Source organism: Patagioenas fasciata, chromosome 2, assembly GCF_037038585.1.
Source record: "Patagioenas fasciata isolate bPatFas1 chromosome 2, bPatFas1.hap1, whole genome shotgun sequence".
In the NCBI taxonomy this organism is placed as follows: Eukaryota; Metazoa; Chordata; class Aves; order Columbiformes; family Columbidae; genus Patagioenas; species Patagioenas fasciata.
The window spans coordinates 108,605,279-108,622,291 of NC_092521.1; the positions used below are offsets into that span (position 1 = coordinate 108,605,279).

The window sequence follows — 17,013 nt, forward strand, 5'->3', positions numbered from 1 at the left end:
ATAAATTGCAACCTTTCTAATATCAGTTCTTATTTACAGCTGACAGGAGGGAGGAATTAACCATGCGTAGAGTCATTCCTGATGTAAATTGCCATACTTAATGCTATTTAGAAAACATTTTCCAGCCAAAGTATGCTGACCTGTGGCTTTGGTCCAGCATCAAATTCAAACAACAAACTAGAACGTTGCTATAAAATAAATTGGAAGGAAAGACTCTGCAACACAAATACTAAAATGCCAGTATACAGGAAACAATTACTTTGACTATCATACATTTAATACTGTTCTGACCAGACTGGAAAATATCATCTCCTGTTTACAGAAATATTTTTATAAAAACACCAAACATCAGAGCAAGTAAAAGAACAAGTTTCCTGTCATCCTTGTCATTACATATATATGAAACCATTTCCAGCTCCAAACTTGAAAAATAAGCTGAGATCAAAATGTATTCTCTGGTCCTTAAAAGCCATTAAAGCTCCCATTAGAGTTGATGAAAATACAGTTAATTAACTGACAAATAAACAAGATGTATACTTTTTTACATAGTATAAAGTTACCAAATGGCAGTAACACTGCTGGGTGACCACAGGATGAGGACAGCTGTGTTTTTTCACTATGGGAAATAATTTTCTTCTGAAATGTGGTATAATTCAATATGCCCTACAGATAGAAATATACTATATAAAACTATATCATAAAGTATAACTCCAGTAATTTCACCTGATTATTACTTTAGTAAAAGATAAGTGCCAATAATCATCGCTAGATTTGTTAATCATTCCAATAAACTTACTCAATCTTATCAATAAATACAGATCAAGTCACGACTATGCAAATGTGCTAACTCAGCATGAGTCTGACAACTGCTAGTGTGACACAACTTGGAACTGATCAATTTTGGTATCAAAATATCTTTCACTTGTGAAAACATGGGTTTTAGCTGAAGAAACTGCTAATTGTCGAACTCAGCATGCTGTTAAAACAAAAAAACAACTGAGGGAACAAATAAGAATTTTAATTAATTGTTTTGTATTTTGCAAAACAATAATTCAGTTATTTTTGTTCGCTATAAAATGCGAAACTTATAGTAATTTGACCTGAAGAAGTAGACCTTTTAACAACTTTTTTTTTAAACATTTGTTTTGTCTTTCCTCACTTTTTTCACCCTGCATACAGCCAACCAAAAATAAATTGCTCACACAACCCTACATCACCTGTTGTTGTAGGAGACTAGCAGGTGGGCCAGTTGGTGGCCTTAGCAAAGGCAGATGCAGAAGGTGTCAGCAATGATGATGATTATATTACATGCAGCATATGTCCAGGAGGAAGTAGACTGAGACTATCAATTGATTTTATCTTGATGGCTGAACAGCCACACAGTAAAATTCATTTTCGGGCACTACTGTTTTGTGTGGGATCTGAACCTGGATGAAGAACTCAGCATTCCAATAGTATCAAAATTTCTTTTACATGCTGGTTTTCAATTAATAAACACAACTGTATTACAAATTTTCAAACTTTTTTATCTTCTTCAGACACATACTTTGAATTATATTCGTGTGTGCATTTAAATTAGAGTTAATACTTAAACTGATCAATTGTCCTTGGTTGAATCCTGTAGGGAAGCTCTAGAGAAGTCACTTCTTTGACTGTGTTTGCTTTTTAAGTATTTTATATGGATAAATTCATGTCAGAAAAGTGAAAAGTGTACTGTGACAACCTTGAAGCACTCCCCCCATCCTTCGAAGAACAAAGGGCTATGTTATGCCTTAAACATCTGGGGTTTGTTACTTTGGGTGGAAAAGATAGATGGCAATGGAGACAGACACCTTGTAAGATAAAGGCAATTAACAATGTCGCTGTGAAGGCCTCATGGCCTGATTGGGATGATAGAGATGAACCATCTTCTGGACAAGTAATTACCAGAAGAAACCATTAACCAGCAGCTACCCCTGAGGGGCAGAACAACTCACTTCTGGTCAGTACTGTGAACTTTCCGCCAGTTTGAGGACCCCAGACCCATTTCCAGAAGAGTCTTCCTAATTAGCATGAAGAGCAAACAGAGGGAGGAGACAAACCACCCTCTGCTATCTCACATGTAAATGAACCAGGTTATAAAACGACCTCATGTGTAACATTTGGCGGTAGCACATAAATCTTCAACTTGTCCACCTGTCTCCACAGGTTGACGTGGGACCGATGTACCTGTGGAGCGGTGATATGTTACACTCTCTATCTCTCTCTCTTAGTTTTCCTTCTTTCTCTCTCTTCCTTTTTCTTGAACATACAAAAGTAATATCACAGTAAGTTCTGCTGCTAAAGTCTTGTTAAGTTTTACATTATAGTTACTAATTGTTGCCAATCCACCATTCTTGGAAGGGCTTTTGCTGTCAATGTATTGGTAAGTTTTGTGATATTATAACATACTTTTGCCAAGTCACTAATTGCTGTAATTTGTATTCCACCAAGTGCTTTTAGTAAATTCATAATTGAATTCGACCTCTAGAGTGATTGTCTGTCTTTCACTTCACATTATTGTGCAGCAATACCCAGAGTTAACTCACACCTGCTCTCATTTGTTGGGACAGGGCACATGTCGCATTCAGAGTTAACTCATCCCTCATCCCATCTGTTGGGACAGGACAAGTACTGACCCCCAAGAGCATATGAAGAGATGTTATAGGGCATCCAAAAGCAGAATTCAAGAGTTCACAGCAGTTTAAGGGGCTAATCCAGTTTCAGAACAACTCTAGATTAGGACATATTTCTACAAGCGGCATATGGTAGTGTGAAGTTCGATGTCAAAGCAAATGTGGGTTTACTGTACCGCAGAAGTCCTCTGGTGTTTTCTATGAAACTGTAAAGTACTTACTTCTAACATGCTACTGAACTAAAGCAGCAGCAGCTGGTTTTTTCTCCTGTAGCCCAGGACATGCCCAGACACATTTTGTTCCTTTTTTGACCTACAACTTGCTCTGCATTTTCAAAAGGTTTCATTTTAAAACATAGCAAATCCCATTAAAATTAATCAAAACCTGGAAACAGCTTATGTGGCAAATTGACTTTCATTATTCTACTGATTTCAAGGAAGATACACTGGACATGACTTTATTCAGCTTAGAAATCTGAAGTACTGTCCAATTTTCCAACTGCACAATGTTATTCAACCATTTTTAATTTCTCACATTTTTATTATTCTGCACCACTTCCATACTTTCTAGAATCCTTTTACAGCACTCATCTTAATTTCCCCAAACCTAGCTAATATTAGCACATTAATTTCCATTAAACCAACTCCAACTTGAGAACAAAGTAATTAAGCTCAACAATGATCCCTTCAGTATATTTTTGTTGGCTGCCATAAGCCTTTCAGCTGCCATATACACAAAGTGATTTGAATTCTTCATCATCTCCTAAAAATTGCACTGTTACCCGCTTCCTAAGCAGCTTCCAAATTCCACAATCTCTTCACAACACTTTATCTCCACCTGCTAAACTATAATCCTCTCTCATTGCCCCAAATATCTTCTAAACCCTTGCCCATCTTCTTCTGGAAACTCTGAAAATGATTTGATGAAGAGTGACGTAAACAGAGAGAAGGAGCATCCCAAAACAGATATTCGTAGCTTGAAAAAATGAACAGCGGAAGCAATAACCCCTCCACATGTGTTAATTAGAACTAGTCAGTTAAAAACCAAGCAAGAGAGGAAAAAAGAAGTAGTGAAAGCCATGACAGAATGGACTTCAAAAAATGAAGGGAAAAAAAAAAAAAAGGCAGAACAATTAAAAAGCTAAGAAATACCTAAATTTAAAACAATTATTTTCATTAGTATTGAAGCTATACATGAAGAAGTATATGTTTTACTTTGTATTTCTTTTTACAAACTTAGTATTTAAATACTCAACTACAGTTGAAAAATAACAGTGTGTATAGTGAATATTTCAAATCCTCGTGACCTCCTTAAATGCCTGTTTTGGGGAAGAGATAACTCTTAGAAATATTGAACAAGTTTTATTACGAAATTATATTAAATAAAAAAAAGTATTCTGATCTGTTTGAAATCTTATTGATAGGAGAACATATGAATAAAACATAGTAGCAAAGTATGAGGGGACAAACCAAGAAACAAATTTGTTAGGTTAAATTAATTTATTTAAAAAAAGATCACACTAAAAGACAACAGACAAAGCATTTCCCTTAAATATTAAAATGGCCTATTTGTGTAAATACCATATCCCAATAAAACATCGATAGTCAGACACAAAGAAGAATTGGTGGTGTCAATAATCCAGGGATTGTAAGCTGTATTTAAAAATTTGATACCTTTTTTTGTAGGTTAGGCTTCTTATTATAGAGTAATAATATTGCATTTAAATAAAACATAGTAAAACTACAGAAATTACATTAATATAGGAGGAATGCGGGGAAATTACTCTGCCTGAAATTACTATGTGGCTTGTTACTGAAACTCTGTGCACAGATACGTGCAGCCTTAGTCACCCCTCTGGTAATCACTGGCAATACCAATTTTGATACATTTTTTTCAGACTTTTGTCACATTATGTTTGCAGAAGAAAATACACAACAGAAAAAAAGCCCTAAGTTTTCCAGAATGACAGTAACCAGAGTCATTACCATTTCTTAAATTCCTCTTTAAATAATAAACAATCACTTTGATTATTTAAAAGCTAAAGAGAGACAGAAAAGGTTGCTTTCTGTAGCTCTCCTTCAACTTCATTCAAGAAACTTGTTTCTTATTAATTACAGATTTTACCCTTTGATACAGACCTAAGCAAGCTCTTGCTTACTGTCTTGGGTAAATTATTATACCAGGAACACACCCGCAAGATGTCCTATGCCTTCCAAACATGTCACTCCTTTAGTTTGTAGGATTATGAATGATTTACTAAAAGGCTCTGCAAAGTGAAGGATAATCTTCTTCCAAGAATTATGCCTTTGTTTCCATTCTAAGCCTCTTGCAGATGAAAGTGAGTAGGCACTCTACCATGTATGCCATTTTCTCTCTATTAGTCCTGTTGCACAATGCAAGGACATCCTCTGTGGCTTTAGAGAGGGCTTGTACTGCTCCTCAGCAGCGCTGAATGGAGCTACGGGCTCCCAGTGTCCCCCACAGTCCTGATCCCAGGGCATGCAAGTCCCAGGAGCCCTGACTGCAAAGGAGTGCTTTGCCACTTCGACTCTTCTCTCGTTTCCATTACAGAATCTATCATAATTACTATGCTTCCTTGCCTACCCATGTCCATCCATTTACCTTGGAAGGACATCCAGACTTGGAGGGAACAGGACGATCAGGTCACCCAGGGCATTTCCAGGCTGCATTTGGAGACCAGGGCTCTGATGATCAAGGCAAATGTTCCTGACCTGAGATGAATACTCAGTGTCGCTCTCTCTCAGTTCCCAAACAGATCAAACCTAGTGCCATGTGCCTGGTGTTTGAAAACTACTCATTTTGATGGAAACCAAAGTATTTTATGAATCAGAGCACACCTTAAAATAATGAGTGGGGAGACTTATGAACAAGAAAAATGACAACTTGAAGATGCCACTATTTTTGCTGATGCAATACAGAGGCATTAGGAATAAAAGAGCAGCTAAAACGATGCTCACCACCTTACTGCAGTGAGATGTCATTAATAATTGGCCTTAATACAGGAGATAGGACTTCAGTAAGGCCCATGTTGCTGTCATTAGAGTTGCTCTGCAATTAATCTGGGAGAAATGTCAAAGAATATGCTGAAGTAGGAGAGGAATTATCTTGAAATTTGTTTTGATTATGCTTGACTTATTTATTCAAGATTTTGTCAGCAAGAAAGCATTGCTTTTTTTCAGTCATTGACAAAGAAGAGGATCTATGCTATTATCACTCCTCAGTCATAACTCCAGCAAGGATTACAAAGTTTGGGAGACAAAGAATCCTTTAATAGACTGAATTGACAGGATTTTTTGTGTGTGTTTGCTCTTAAAATATAGAAAGACAGTGAATTCCTGATGAAAGGCATATAATAAAAGGATTACCAAAGTTAACATGGCATTCAAAAAACAATCTAACCTTTTTTCTCTAAGTGTTAGTTCACATAGTTGCATTACTTTGAATAAAAATGAATCTTAACAACAGTAATACTATAAACATTAGAATGGCTTATCATTTTTCCTGTGTTCACAGGAATTCATGTACAATACAAAAGAGTCAGCCCACAGAGGATGCCAAGTGATTTGAATTAATAGGTAACTGGATTATTTTTCTTTTGTCCAGCTGTTGCTGTACAATATGAAACCTGCAGGTGAGTCCAAAGAAAACTAGACAATGACATTGGGATGTTGCATGCAAACATATCCCAATTACCTTTGCATTTCTCATTGAAGTATATGTGTATATTCAGTTGCTCCACTTCAATAATGAGCCAAGTGGATGTTAAGAAGAAGTTCTGTTGCTAAAACCCTAACTTCACAGAGGAAAGTCCTAATTTGCCTTTGCCAGACCTTCAGTTAGCACTCATTACCGTTCTTTGTTTTTTCCATATTCACAAAGTCTTGATGATGTTACAGATTTCTTGTACTTGAATGTGATTGTGAACAACAAAGTTGGCCATCAGGTGACAGAACAAGGTGCAGTACTAATCAGAGCTAGATTCACTATTTTTTTTGCTTCATTGAGATTAAGCCTGATCTGTGCTTAGCATAGTAAATGTTGATCTGCATTGATAATTAAATTGTGGCCAGCAATCCTCTCATTTCCTCAGGACTACTACATTCAAACACAATTTGCACAGAAGTCATTAAACAACCAAAACCAAAACCCCCAACCCAAACAAAACAAAACTCTTGCTACCTCCAACTCCGATTTGGAGATTTTGTAATGATATTTTTAGATCTGTGGATGAAAAATTGCATAGTGGTGCAGAATATCATCACAGATGAATTATCTTATATGTCTCACAATTGTTTTGGTCTGCTTGCAATTTCAGATTTTCTGGAAAAGAAATTGGTTCAATATCTCTTCCAAACACTTTTGCAACGTGACACAGTGCTTTGCAAAAAAATGAGGAAAACACAGTCTATGCCAGAGGGGACAGATGATTAAAAAGAAAAGAAGCTTTGATCTGTTACTCCTGTGTTGTTCAAGAGTAACAGCACTGTAAATACTATTAAGATTTTACAAATGTGTATATGAAATCAGAATATGTTACAAATTTCTGAGGCAGAGACACAATAAAACATCAAAGTGGAATGAGTAAAGGGGAAAGAGATAAAAGGTAAAAAGAACTTCTGAGATGGACTAATGTCAGCAGAAAACAGATTACTAGCTCTTAATGTGATTGGGAGACAAGTATACCATGTTCCAAAATACAAATACTTTTGTGGATACAATTTAAACTTGGTACAATAGTTTCATTATAGCTGATCATCTAAGTAAGTGCTTTGACAGACATGTCATTTTAAAAATAGCTTGACAGATATTAAATGTATCTTGAAGTCATTAGTTAGTAAGTTATGTATAATATATAATTGCACATCTGTAGATTAAACAAACCATCTTCATGGCTGTTGTGGCAATGCACAGGATCTTCATAAGCTGCAGGTGAAACCCCACTGTTACTTGTGGAGCATATGTTTGCTTTACATTAACTACCAAAACATTCCAGCAATTTCTGCAAAGCACCATTGGGGTAGGCTTCCACAAGAAACTAGTATAACGGGTCTTTTCTAAGGTAACTGAGATAGCAGCATATACCAATCAGCTGCTTCTTTCTGAAACCTATTACAGTTTAGCAGCTGCATCGGTAACTGATTTCAGGTCTTCAGCTGCTGCTTCTGAAATGCTGGACTGCATTTCCACTCCCTGCATCTTGTTCACAGCTCTATCTTCATCATTGCACTGGCCAACAAATGTCCAGATTCAAAGATTAATTTCCACCAGTAGTTGCGGTAAACTGCAGATACATTTTTCCAGAAAACTTGTATATTCATTTTTCTATTCCTATTCCTATTAATCAAGTGCAATATCTTTCTTTCTTATGCCAAGAATCTAAGACAGTGATCAAAATTTTTTTGTTTGGCAGCAAACTCCTTGAAAACAGAAGATACTGTCCATATGCCTTTTCAGCAAAACATGCCTACTTTACAGAAAATCAGAGATCAATTAACTTTTTTCATCTTCTCACATTAAGCAAGTCTCACATAACAAAATATTTCAAAAGATACATTGAAAAAATATCTTGTTCAAGTAACTCCTTCTAAGAAATAGTGATCATTACCTGGAGGCCATCTCTTTCTATATAAATTCCTACACGTAGATAGATTTCCATGAGCAAACCTACAGATAAGTACAGCTTGTGCCACAAGCACATAAAAGCACAAAAGTTCAAGGGACAATGTGCACTCCTCCTGCAGATTAAAATGGCAATGATGTTACACAAACTCGATTTTAAAATTCCTACTGCTTTTTGCATACTTCCTTTAACCCTTAGTAAAAATCTGTCCTCATACACACTCAGACCATATTAGCTGGTCAAAGATAGCTACTGTTTTAACATTAGCAAACATATGCAGGTAGAGTATGAAATCATTGAAGGGGTTTAATGGAAAGAATGGATTATATTATAAAGAAAATGTGGAAAAGCAGGGAAAATGTATGTGAAATTATACACGAGGTGAAAAAAGGAAATTGTTTCAGGTACTCAAGTTTCAGAGACAATTCATAAAAAAATTTTAACAGCCTGATTCAATAAATAACATCAGGCATACGTAAATAAAAAGTGTAGTAAAAAACCATATTCAAACATATTCCTGGAATAAGAGGTATGTTGGGCTGTTCAAATTGCCACACGTTAGCAATCACGCCATATCCATTCTCAAATTCATATGCATTCTGCTGTGTTCCAGAGGTTTATCTGATTGACTCACTATGAGAAACATGTATGATACAGGGGGTGGGATCTGATAACATTACTAACAACAAAAAGTAGGACTTCCAAACTCCAAACATTAACTAAAGACTGTTTAATACAGCTGCTGGGAAGCAGAAAGGCTTTCAAATGTAAAGCCTAATATAGAAGGGACAGCTCAATGATCCAGGTTGTCAGCTGGGATGTCTTAGGTTAGAATTTAGGAAAGCCTAACTATAACCTTCAGATAATGGGTAAAAGTCACAGCCTCAAGAAATGAAACAGTACCATCTCATCGGTGAAAACAAGGCAGACAGTGTTTCAGTAATAGTTGAACACCTGTCTTCTTATAAGGCAAATGCAGGGCAATGAAGAAAAGGCCAAGCGAAGATCGTAACGCAGGAGGGAATAGAGGTCTGTCTTATGATTCTTTTGTTTTACACACTGGACAGAACCATCTTCTCTTAATTGCATATGTTTAGCCTGCTTCTTCATACATTTGTTCATGACTCACATTCATCTCAGGAATGGGAATGACAAAAGAAACACTGGATATTTTTACAGCGTATTTGAGTAAGGAAAGAATATTCAAAGTAATGCAAATGCATTTAGGATATGGGTAAAAGAAAAATTTTTGTCAAGATATGTAAGGATATACCACCTACAGCCATTATGTCTGAAAAACTAATAAACTAATCTGTTTTGGTCATTCATCAAAAAAGATGACTTTTCCCCAGAACAACCTGGGATCATGAAGAAGGAATGTCTGTGACTATTTCTGTGAAAACATTATAAAACCGGATTCAGTACAAACAGTGGAGTAATTATTGCCTTCCTCTATCTTTCTTTTAAGAATTAAAGAATGTTAATATTTTCCCATCATAGGCAGAGCACATTTACAGGGAAACAATGAGTTGGGAACATTCTGCTATAACTGCAAAGTTAAAACTCAAATGCACTTTTTCTTAAAAAGGCATAGTAAAGAAACTACGGCTCACAGCACTGCACTTACACTTTCCATAGAGGATTTCTAACATTCACAAAGCTCTTATCTGCTACTATTATTTCTAACAAGCACCAAAGCAACATGTAGCCTTTTTCATTCAGTGATATGGATTAAGTCTAAGTCCTATACAACAGCAAAGATAACCTGGAAAATTAGCAAAGCTAGTTTACCAGCTAAAAGTATTACGAAGATAAAGTGAAACCAAGAGACTCATGGACCACAATGTCTACAAACCTCAAAGGAACTGTTAAGACATAAGCAATAAGTGCAGAGTGAAACAAAGACATAAGAGAAGGATGGACTAATGGACTAGAAAAAAGGACCTCTTAACTAACCATTTACTTACCTAATATTTACTTAAGAAGACCCATATTTCACGAGAAACATTAAACCTATGAATTGATGTCTGCTACAGTTCCACAGCAATGACAATGACTAAAGAAAAAAGAAATCTCCAAAAGCTGTTGGTTTCCACCTCTAGGATATAAGCATGTAGGTCAGAGCGGAGCAAGGACATTGTTCCTGCCTATCGTTGTGCTAGAAAAATCACTACAAAGTGAAATCAATTTTTCTAGAACTATGACAGGGAAGGGAACAATCAACATATGCCATAAGGCTGGACTATATATGTGAAAGCTCATGGGCATGTTTTCTGAATGAACATTGAGAATTAAATACTGAAGCCTGAGCAAGTTTTCAAGCAGCTTCCATTCATCACTTTAGGACTGCAGAAATCCCATTCTTCTCTCAGACTCTTTTTGAAAAACTATGTTTAAGCAAGAATGATATCTGCAATGAGCATTCTAGATCGTTTAGCATCTAGGGATGTGAAAGTTTATATACTAGGTTTTGATTTGAATGGCTACTTAGGAAAAATACCATATTGCAATTTTCAACTTTGTCTTTATCTCATACACCCATAAATCTTATTTGTTACTGGTATTCACAACTGCTTTATTGTAACTAAAACAACCAAACAGAAAATTAAGTTTTCTATTTCACCTGTTAAACTCCTGAATTCACGAAGCTGCTGTCTCATATCCTCCAAAGACAACAGGCATGAAACAGTAATTCATGTACTGCAGTAACTCTGCTTTATGCTTTTCATATGCTGCCTGCAGGCACAGTGAATACGAATAAAAATTGGAACACAACGCCAACAAATCTTGTTCTGTTCTCTATATCTATGCTGCTACCTCCCACACTTTGACTTTTTATTACAGTTCCTACAGCTCTGGGAAGTCACAGACCCGCAGACACGGTGAACACAGCAGCTCTCCTCCCTTCAGGTTCGTGTTCCCAGAAGCAAAGGAAAAATGGTAGAAGCAGTGTGCTGTTCCCTCCCCATTTCAGAGGCTGAGATCAGTGGGCCGTGGAGAATTTTATACCAAGGAAGCCAGAAGCAGGTGTTATTGGGAAGTCTAACGACAACAGTGGATGAAGATATATAATTTTATTAACTAGCATTTTGCACTCTTTTAGTATATTGACTCACTGTCCTGTATTTCACTTTGCTTCTCACAGAAAAAAAAAGGGAAGCTTCTTCCTATAAAAGCAAAGTGATTCTATATCCTGCATTGCTGTGTTCCCTCTTGTTAACCAGTGGGCATAAAAGAGCTTTCTTCTGTCTCCAAGTTACTGTTTGCAAATAAAAGAAATGTCCTTTCACCTCCCCTAACAACTGGAAAGTGTACGGGCATTGAGAACTCCAAACAGCTAGCTTTCTGCGTGTCCTCAGCACTAAACATATCATTATCTTCTCAAAATGGAAGTTTCCAAGGAAACAAGAAGAAAAGAGGATATAGGAAATGTAAATTTAAAAGAGCAAAACAAAACAAAAAGTCGGATGTTTATTTTTTCTAATTTACATACACGTGTACACTGCTATTAAGTTGCAATTATGGTCCATGGGCTTATAATTTCATTCATATATTAACAGCACTAGTTACTTGGATTGTCAAGATCAATCCTCTGTCATGCTAACAGCTGCATATTCACAAAGGAATTCTTGTTCTAAAAGCTATTATCTAAATAGACAATATAGACAATAAGAAGGGTCTGACTCATGTCGGCAGACTGAAAAAAAAAAAAGGAAAAATTAAATAAATTGTTAAAGTCATAAAGGAAATCTCTATTTGAATCAGGAACTGAAAACAGATCTCCTCAGTATGTATTTAATCGACACAGACTGTGCACAACTGTATCCACTGCAGGCTCCCTCCTTGAAAATGGCATTCCCAGAAATTTAGAGTGTACCTATAGTTTTATTGTTAATTGTGATAGTATGGTGTGTTTTCAGCAGAGATGTCTGATTTTGTGCTTTCTTAAGAAAGTCACCAAGCTATCTTGTTTTATTGATGATCTTTTGTTAAGCTTTGAGCATAATTTAAAACACATTTGGCTGCAAGTTCAAAACAAAGAAAAATAAATCAAATCAAAGCAGTGAGGAAGGAAAATTGCATTTCCAGATAGTCTTTAGTTACTACTAGAAAAGGACTGTTCATCCAGCTTTGGGCAGAAAACTGGACCAGACGACCTTCAGCAGTCCCTTCCAACTTGAATTATCCTAAGGTTTTATGAGACTGCTGTTTTTGGCAATGTCTGCAGAAGTCACTTATGATTTAATTTACATGGAACATCTTATTACTGGTTTGTCTCAGACTAAGTGGAAAGGGAATGGCATCGTGACCTGTAAAATCACTCTGAATCGCTACTGTTGGCAAGGACTTTAATCTGTTCTCTGGGACACACATGTTATTTTGCTTGGATGAAAGCCCATTATTAAGAAAAAGAAAAAAAAAAAATTGACCTGGAAGAATAAAGAAACAAAATCCAAAATCTAAAACTCAGAAGAATAAGAATTCTTAAGTTTGATTTTCATGTGTCAAAGCACATGAGTATGAGAATTGTGATCACTGTGCCCATGGCCAAAAAGAAAAAAAAACACACAACAAAACAGGCTTTCCTCAAATACAGCTCTTAGATGCAGTTTCCACTGCATAAAAGCACCTGTTCAAGTTAGCAGCAGCGGAACATCCATTAGTGTAATTGTATATGCCTTGACTACCTTGTCAAGAACCTCAAAACCAAATGCAGCAGGAGTTATAGTTCACTGATGGCTAGTTAATTAGCTGCCGTGAATAGATCAATGAACAGCTTTGCTCCTCATTTGTTTAAATATGTTAAATGGGCAGTTTATCCCTGAGAAGGAATCATGTAGTAAAGTGATGTGATCCCTAAAAGGCAAAAAATGAAAACGTTTAGTTGCTGTACTGTTTTCTTGGTTTTCTCTGTTTCCTTTGATGCAATTTAAAATAAAATCACTAGTAGATTCTAAGTGGATACTTCAGTGTCTGAAAGGAAAAGTTCTGACCTAAAAAAGCACCTTCAGTTGAGGCTACAAATATTATCCTGATGCCATAAAGTCTACACAGGTTCTACCACTGGCTTCAATACAACCAGGATCCCACTTCCTGAGGAATACAAAAGTGTAATTTTTTTTTTTTTTTTAAATTTATTTTTCTTTATTTCTTTGCGTGGGCACCATACTTGCAATGACTTGTAAAGAAAACCATATGGTAGAAGAAGCCACATAAGTACTTGGAGTTGTGTTGTGAGATGAATAGGGTGTCATTATATGTTTAACAAACAAGGCAATCCTCTCCCCTCCCCACGCTCTTAAAAAAAAAAAAAAAAAAAAATACCAGAGAAAGGTATGAAAAATTAGTTCCTGAGCTTAAAAGCCACAGATTGAAGCCAAAACCACATAGCTCAAAATCAAAATGTATTGGCCCGTTCCCCACTAACACACAAACTGCTGTGCTATGCGTACATACCATTACAGGTGTTAGGCAAACATAGCAGAGTGTTTCTTTGCTTCTGTTTTGGTTAAAATAATCTGCTTTTGTTGTTTCTTTCTCTTGCTTACAGGAGAAACAAAATGGAACAAAACAAAACACCTCTCTGGAAACTCACTTTCCACACCAAAATACTGGCTTATAAAGAGTTTCTAAGAGAATTTATCTTTCCATATAAAAGGTGAAAACATGAAGAAAGAGGTATCTGCAAAATATACCAAACCATTTCTGAGAAGCTTAAAAATGCAAATATCTGGAATTTATTATTCTTTAAAGAAATTTTTAGAAAGTTATTATTTTGTGTACTTCTTAATTGTTTGTTTAAATCTAGAAGCTAGGACAAACATCTGCAATTACAGTATATCTTTCTTTTGTTATGGTACAAACATATACTAACTAACACAATTTGGTCCTGAAATAATAGCCTTATACATTTAAAGAACGAGAATCCAGCACTGTTCTCTATGTAAACTATGAGCTTTCTATGCACATTATCTCCAGCCTGCGTCCCCAAGTAAATTTGCCTTCTAAATACCTACCCAAAGATACATTCATATACTACTTGCCTAATGCATATTCAAGCAGGGAGCTTGTATCCATCAGCAGAACCTAATTACGATAATTCGAGTTAAAAATATGATTTAGGATCCTATACATTAATGGCCAATAAGGAAGAAATTATTTTCCCCTTTTTGGAGTCTCTGTGCTATGCTAAATTAAGCAAAATAATAGCAACAGTGACAAACCATGCATTAGAAATAGTTCAAAAACAGCAGGGAGGAGGGAGAGGGGTAACAAGCATTACAGTATCTATTAACTAACAGAATGTTTATGGAAATAGGGATAAGATGCACATGCATGCCAAAAGAATTCTTATCTATAGCACCATAAGAAAATATATCAAAATAAATTAATGAGGTGATGCAGCCTTAAGTATAACACTATAAGCATACAGCCATTAGTTTATTCTGAAATGCATTTTAATTGCTCCTATCACAATGACCTCCTTTCACAATCATGAAAATGTTTTATATGTTTCCACTTGTAACTCAGTATTCATTAAGTACCGTTAAAGATTTATTTAACATCAAATGTTACCATACACAATTAGAGCATAGATAAAGTACTTGGTGCATATTAAAAGAGTTTCTAAAGCTGAATTCCTTCTTTATGTGCTGTTTCAGTGATTCTGGAACAATGAATACTTTTGACTTTATCAGTTACAGATAAGATGTGTTGAGAAGGCACATACAGTAAGCAGTACTAGGACTCTTCCTGTAAAGCTACACAGCAAAATGAGAAACTCATAATGAATCTTCTTGTAGGTAACACCATATCATATTTCTCACAGCCACATTACTGACCATGCCAATCTCTACAGTGTGTAAGGCATCTGATTACCCACAAATATTCTGTGGTTAAGAAACTATTTCGAAGTTAGTACTGGAAAAATTCCAACCCTCATTCAGCCAGTGGCCTTGCTGACTGTAGCATATGAAATCTAACAACCAGAAAAACAGGATAAAGTTCAAAGCAAGTTTTCAATGCCTCTACTGATTAAACTTTCAAAGTTATCCTGTTTACCAAAAGCTTTAAGAAGCGACAGATCTGAAAGAAGAACACACAGATTTGTGGTGCAACAAAATGCATTGCAGTAGTACACAAACAGGCAAAATTTCCAAAGAAAATTATTTCTTCTGGATTTTCAATATTTTACCTCTTTGTGAACTTTAATAAAGGAGAACAAAGAAGTATGTTCACTGAACGGACTGATTTAACACCAATACCTGTTGAATTTTTCAAAGTTCTTGAACACTGTATTTAACTGATATCCCATTCTCAGCCTACCTGGTGTATTCAGCAGCCGGGACATCTTGCAAGAATAGGAGATAAACTGCTCGCAGTATTCAGCACTACTGGTAATGGCAGAAATTTGGTCCATCGTTGCACTATAGTTGAGCTGCAGTACAGATAACTTTTCTGGGCTGTTGCCTCCCACGGAAGTCTGCATTTGCAGATCATGGTACACAGTTGTCCAAACTTTATCCTCTAAAAGAGAGGGGAAAAAGACAAGACAAAAAGTGGTAAAAGACTGTGCTGGTTTGACTGAAAGTGAGCTAATTTTTTTCATGCAGTTAGAAACCTTTGTTTTTTGTAGCTAGCACAGTCACTATTTGGACTTAGTTTGAGAACAAGAAGATAACACCCCAGGACAGAGTTCATGTTTTTAATTGCTCTGGTCTGAGAGCCAAGGACACTCTGAGCATTCTGCCCACAGGTGTGAGGCATTGAGGAAGAGGGGCATGGATGGGGCAGAGCTTGACTGACATCCAGACTGATCAATAACAGTATTCCATCCCATTAGCATCATGTTTCATATCTAAGAAGAGTGAGGATCTTCTGATTAGTTCTTCTTTTCTTTCGGAGCCAGGACAGAGACCTGTTCAGGTGAGTTCTTTATGGGAGTTGCTTTGGTTTGGCCTTTTGCCATCCTGCTATTTTGCAGAACCCCCGGGCCTTTCTGCCTTTTACTCTCTCTTCAGGACTGGCTATTTGAGACCAGGTGCTGTGTGGATGGAGTTTGTGAGAAATTGCATTGAGTATCTCTTATTTTATATTCTATTTCTATTTTATATATATTAGTAATAGTAGTAGTATACTAGTATTATTTATCTCAATCCATGAGTTTCTCCCTTCCCTCTCGCTTCTCTCCCCTAATTGTGGGGAGGGAGGGAGGGCACAGCGAGCAAGCGGCTATCGTGGTTATAATGCTAGCTTGGCTTCAACTGCAACAAAAACACACAGTGGAACTGAATTAAAATACAGCTAAGTCTTTGACAAAAGATAAAAATGTTCTGCAAGATACTTTATTGAGGACTAGTGGAGAAGAAAGGCATTGCACATGAAAAGTCACCATATGAGAGTGTAGTTGCAGCACCTATGAACCAATGAAAGGAGGAAACTGACTGCTTTTGTAGTTTCGATAAACAATACACTGTGTGAAGAGACTTCCTTGAACAACTGATGCTAATGGTGACTAATATGGAACTAATAAGGATTAGCTTTGATCAGAAATTGATTAGAAGGACACAACACCAATGCACTAAAGATTCAAGGTTTCTCTGTGAGGAAAATTTACTGTGCATGGTAAGTTGCTGTGGGCTAGAAACAGTGCTTTGCAGTACTGTAACAACAGGGATGCACCAGATTCTTATGTGGTTACACCATTTACTGATTAAT

The 17,013-nt window shown here is 36.3% G+C and overlaps 1 protein-coding gene across 2 annotated transcripts in view; it reads right to left on the minus strand.

Moving 5' to 3' along the window:
- The window catches only part of CNTNAP2 (contactin associated protein 2), a 1,148,794-nt gene that overhangs the window by 327,403 nt on the left and 804,378 nt on the right, over positions 1-17,013 (minus strand). For both annotated transcript variants that reach the window (XM_065830092.2, XM_071804698.1), the window contains exon 13: positions 15,622-15,822. In XM_065830092.2, the coding sequence (XP_065686164.1) occupies positions 15,622-15,822 (201 nt within the window). The remainder of the gene's footprint in view (positions 1-15,621; positions 15,823-17,013) is intronic.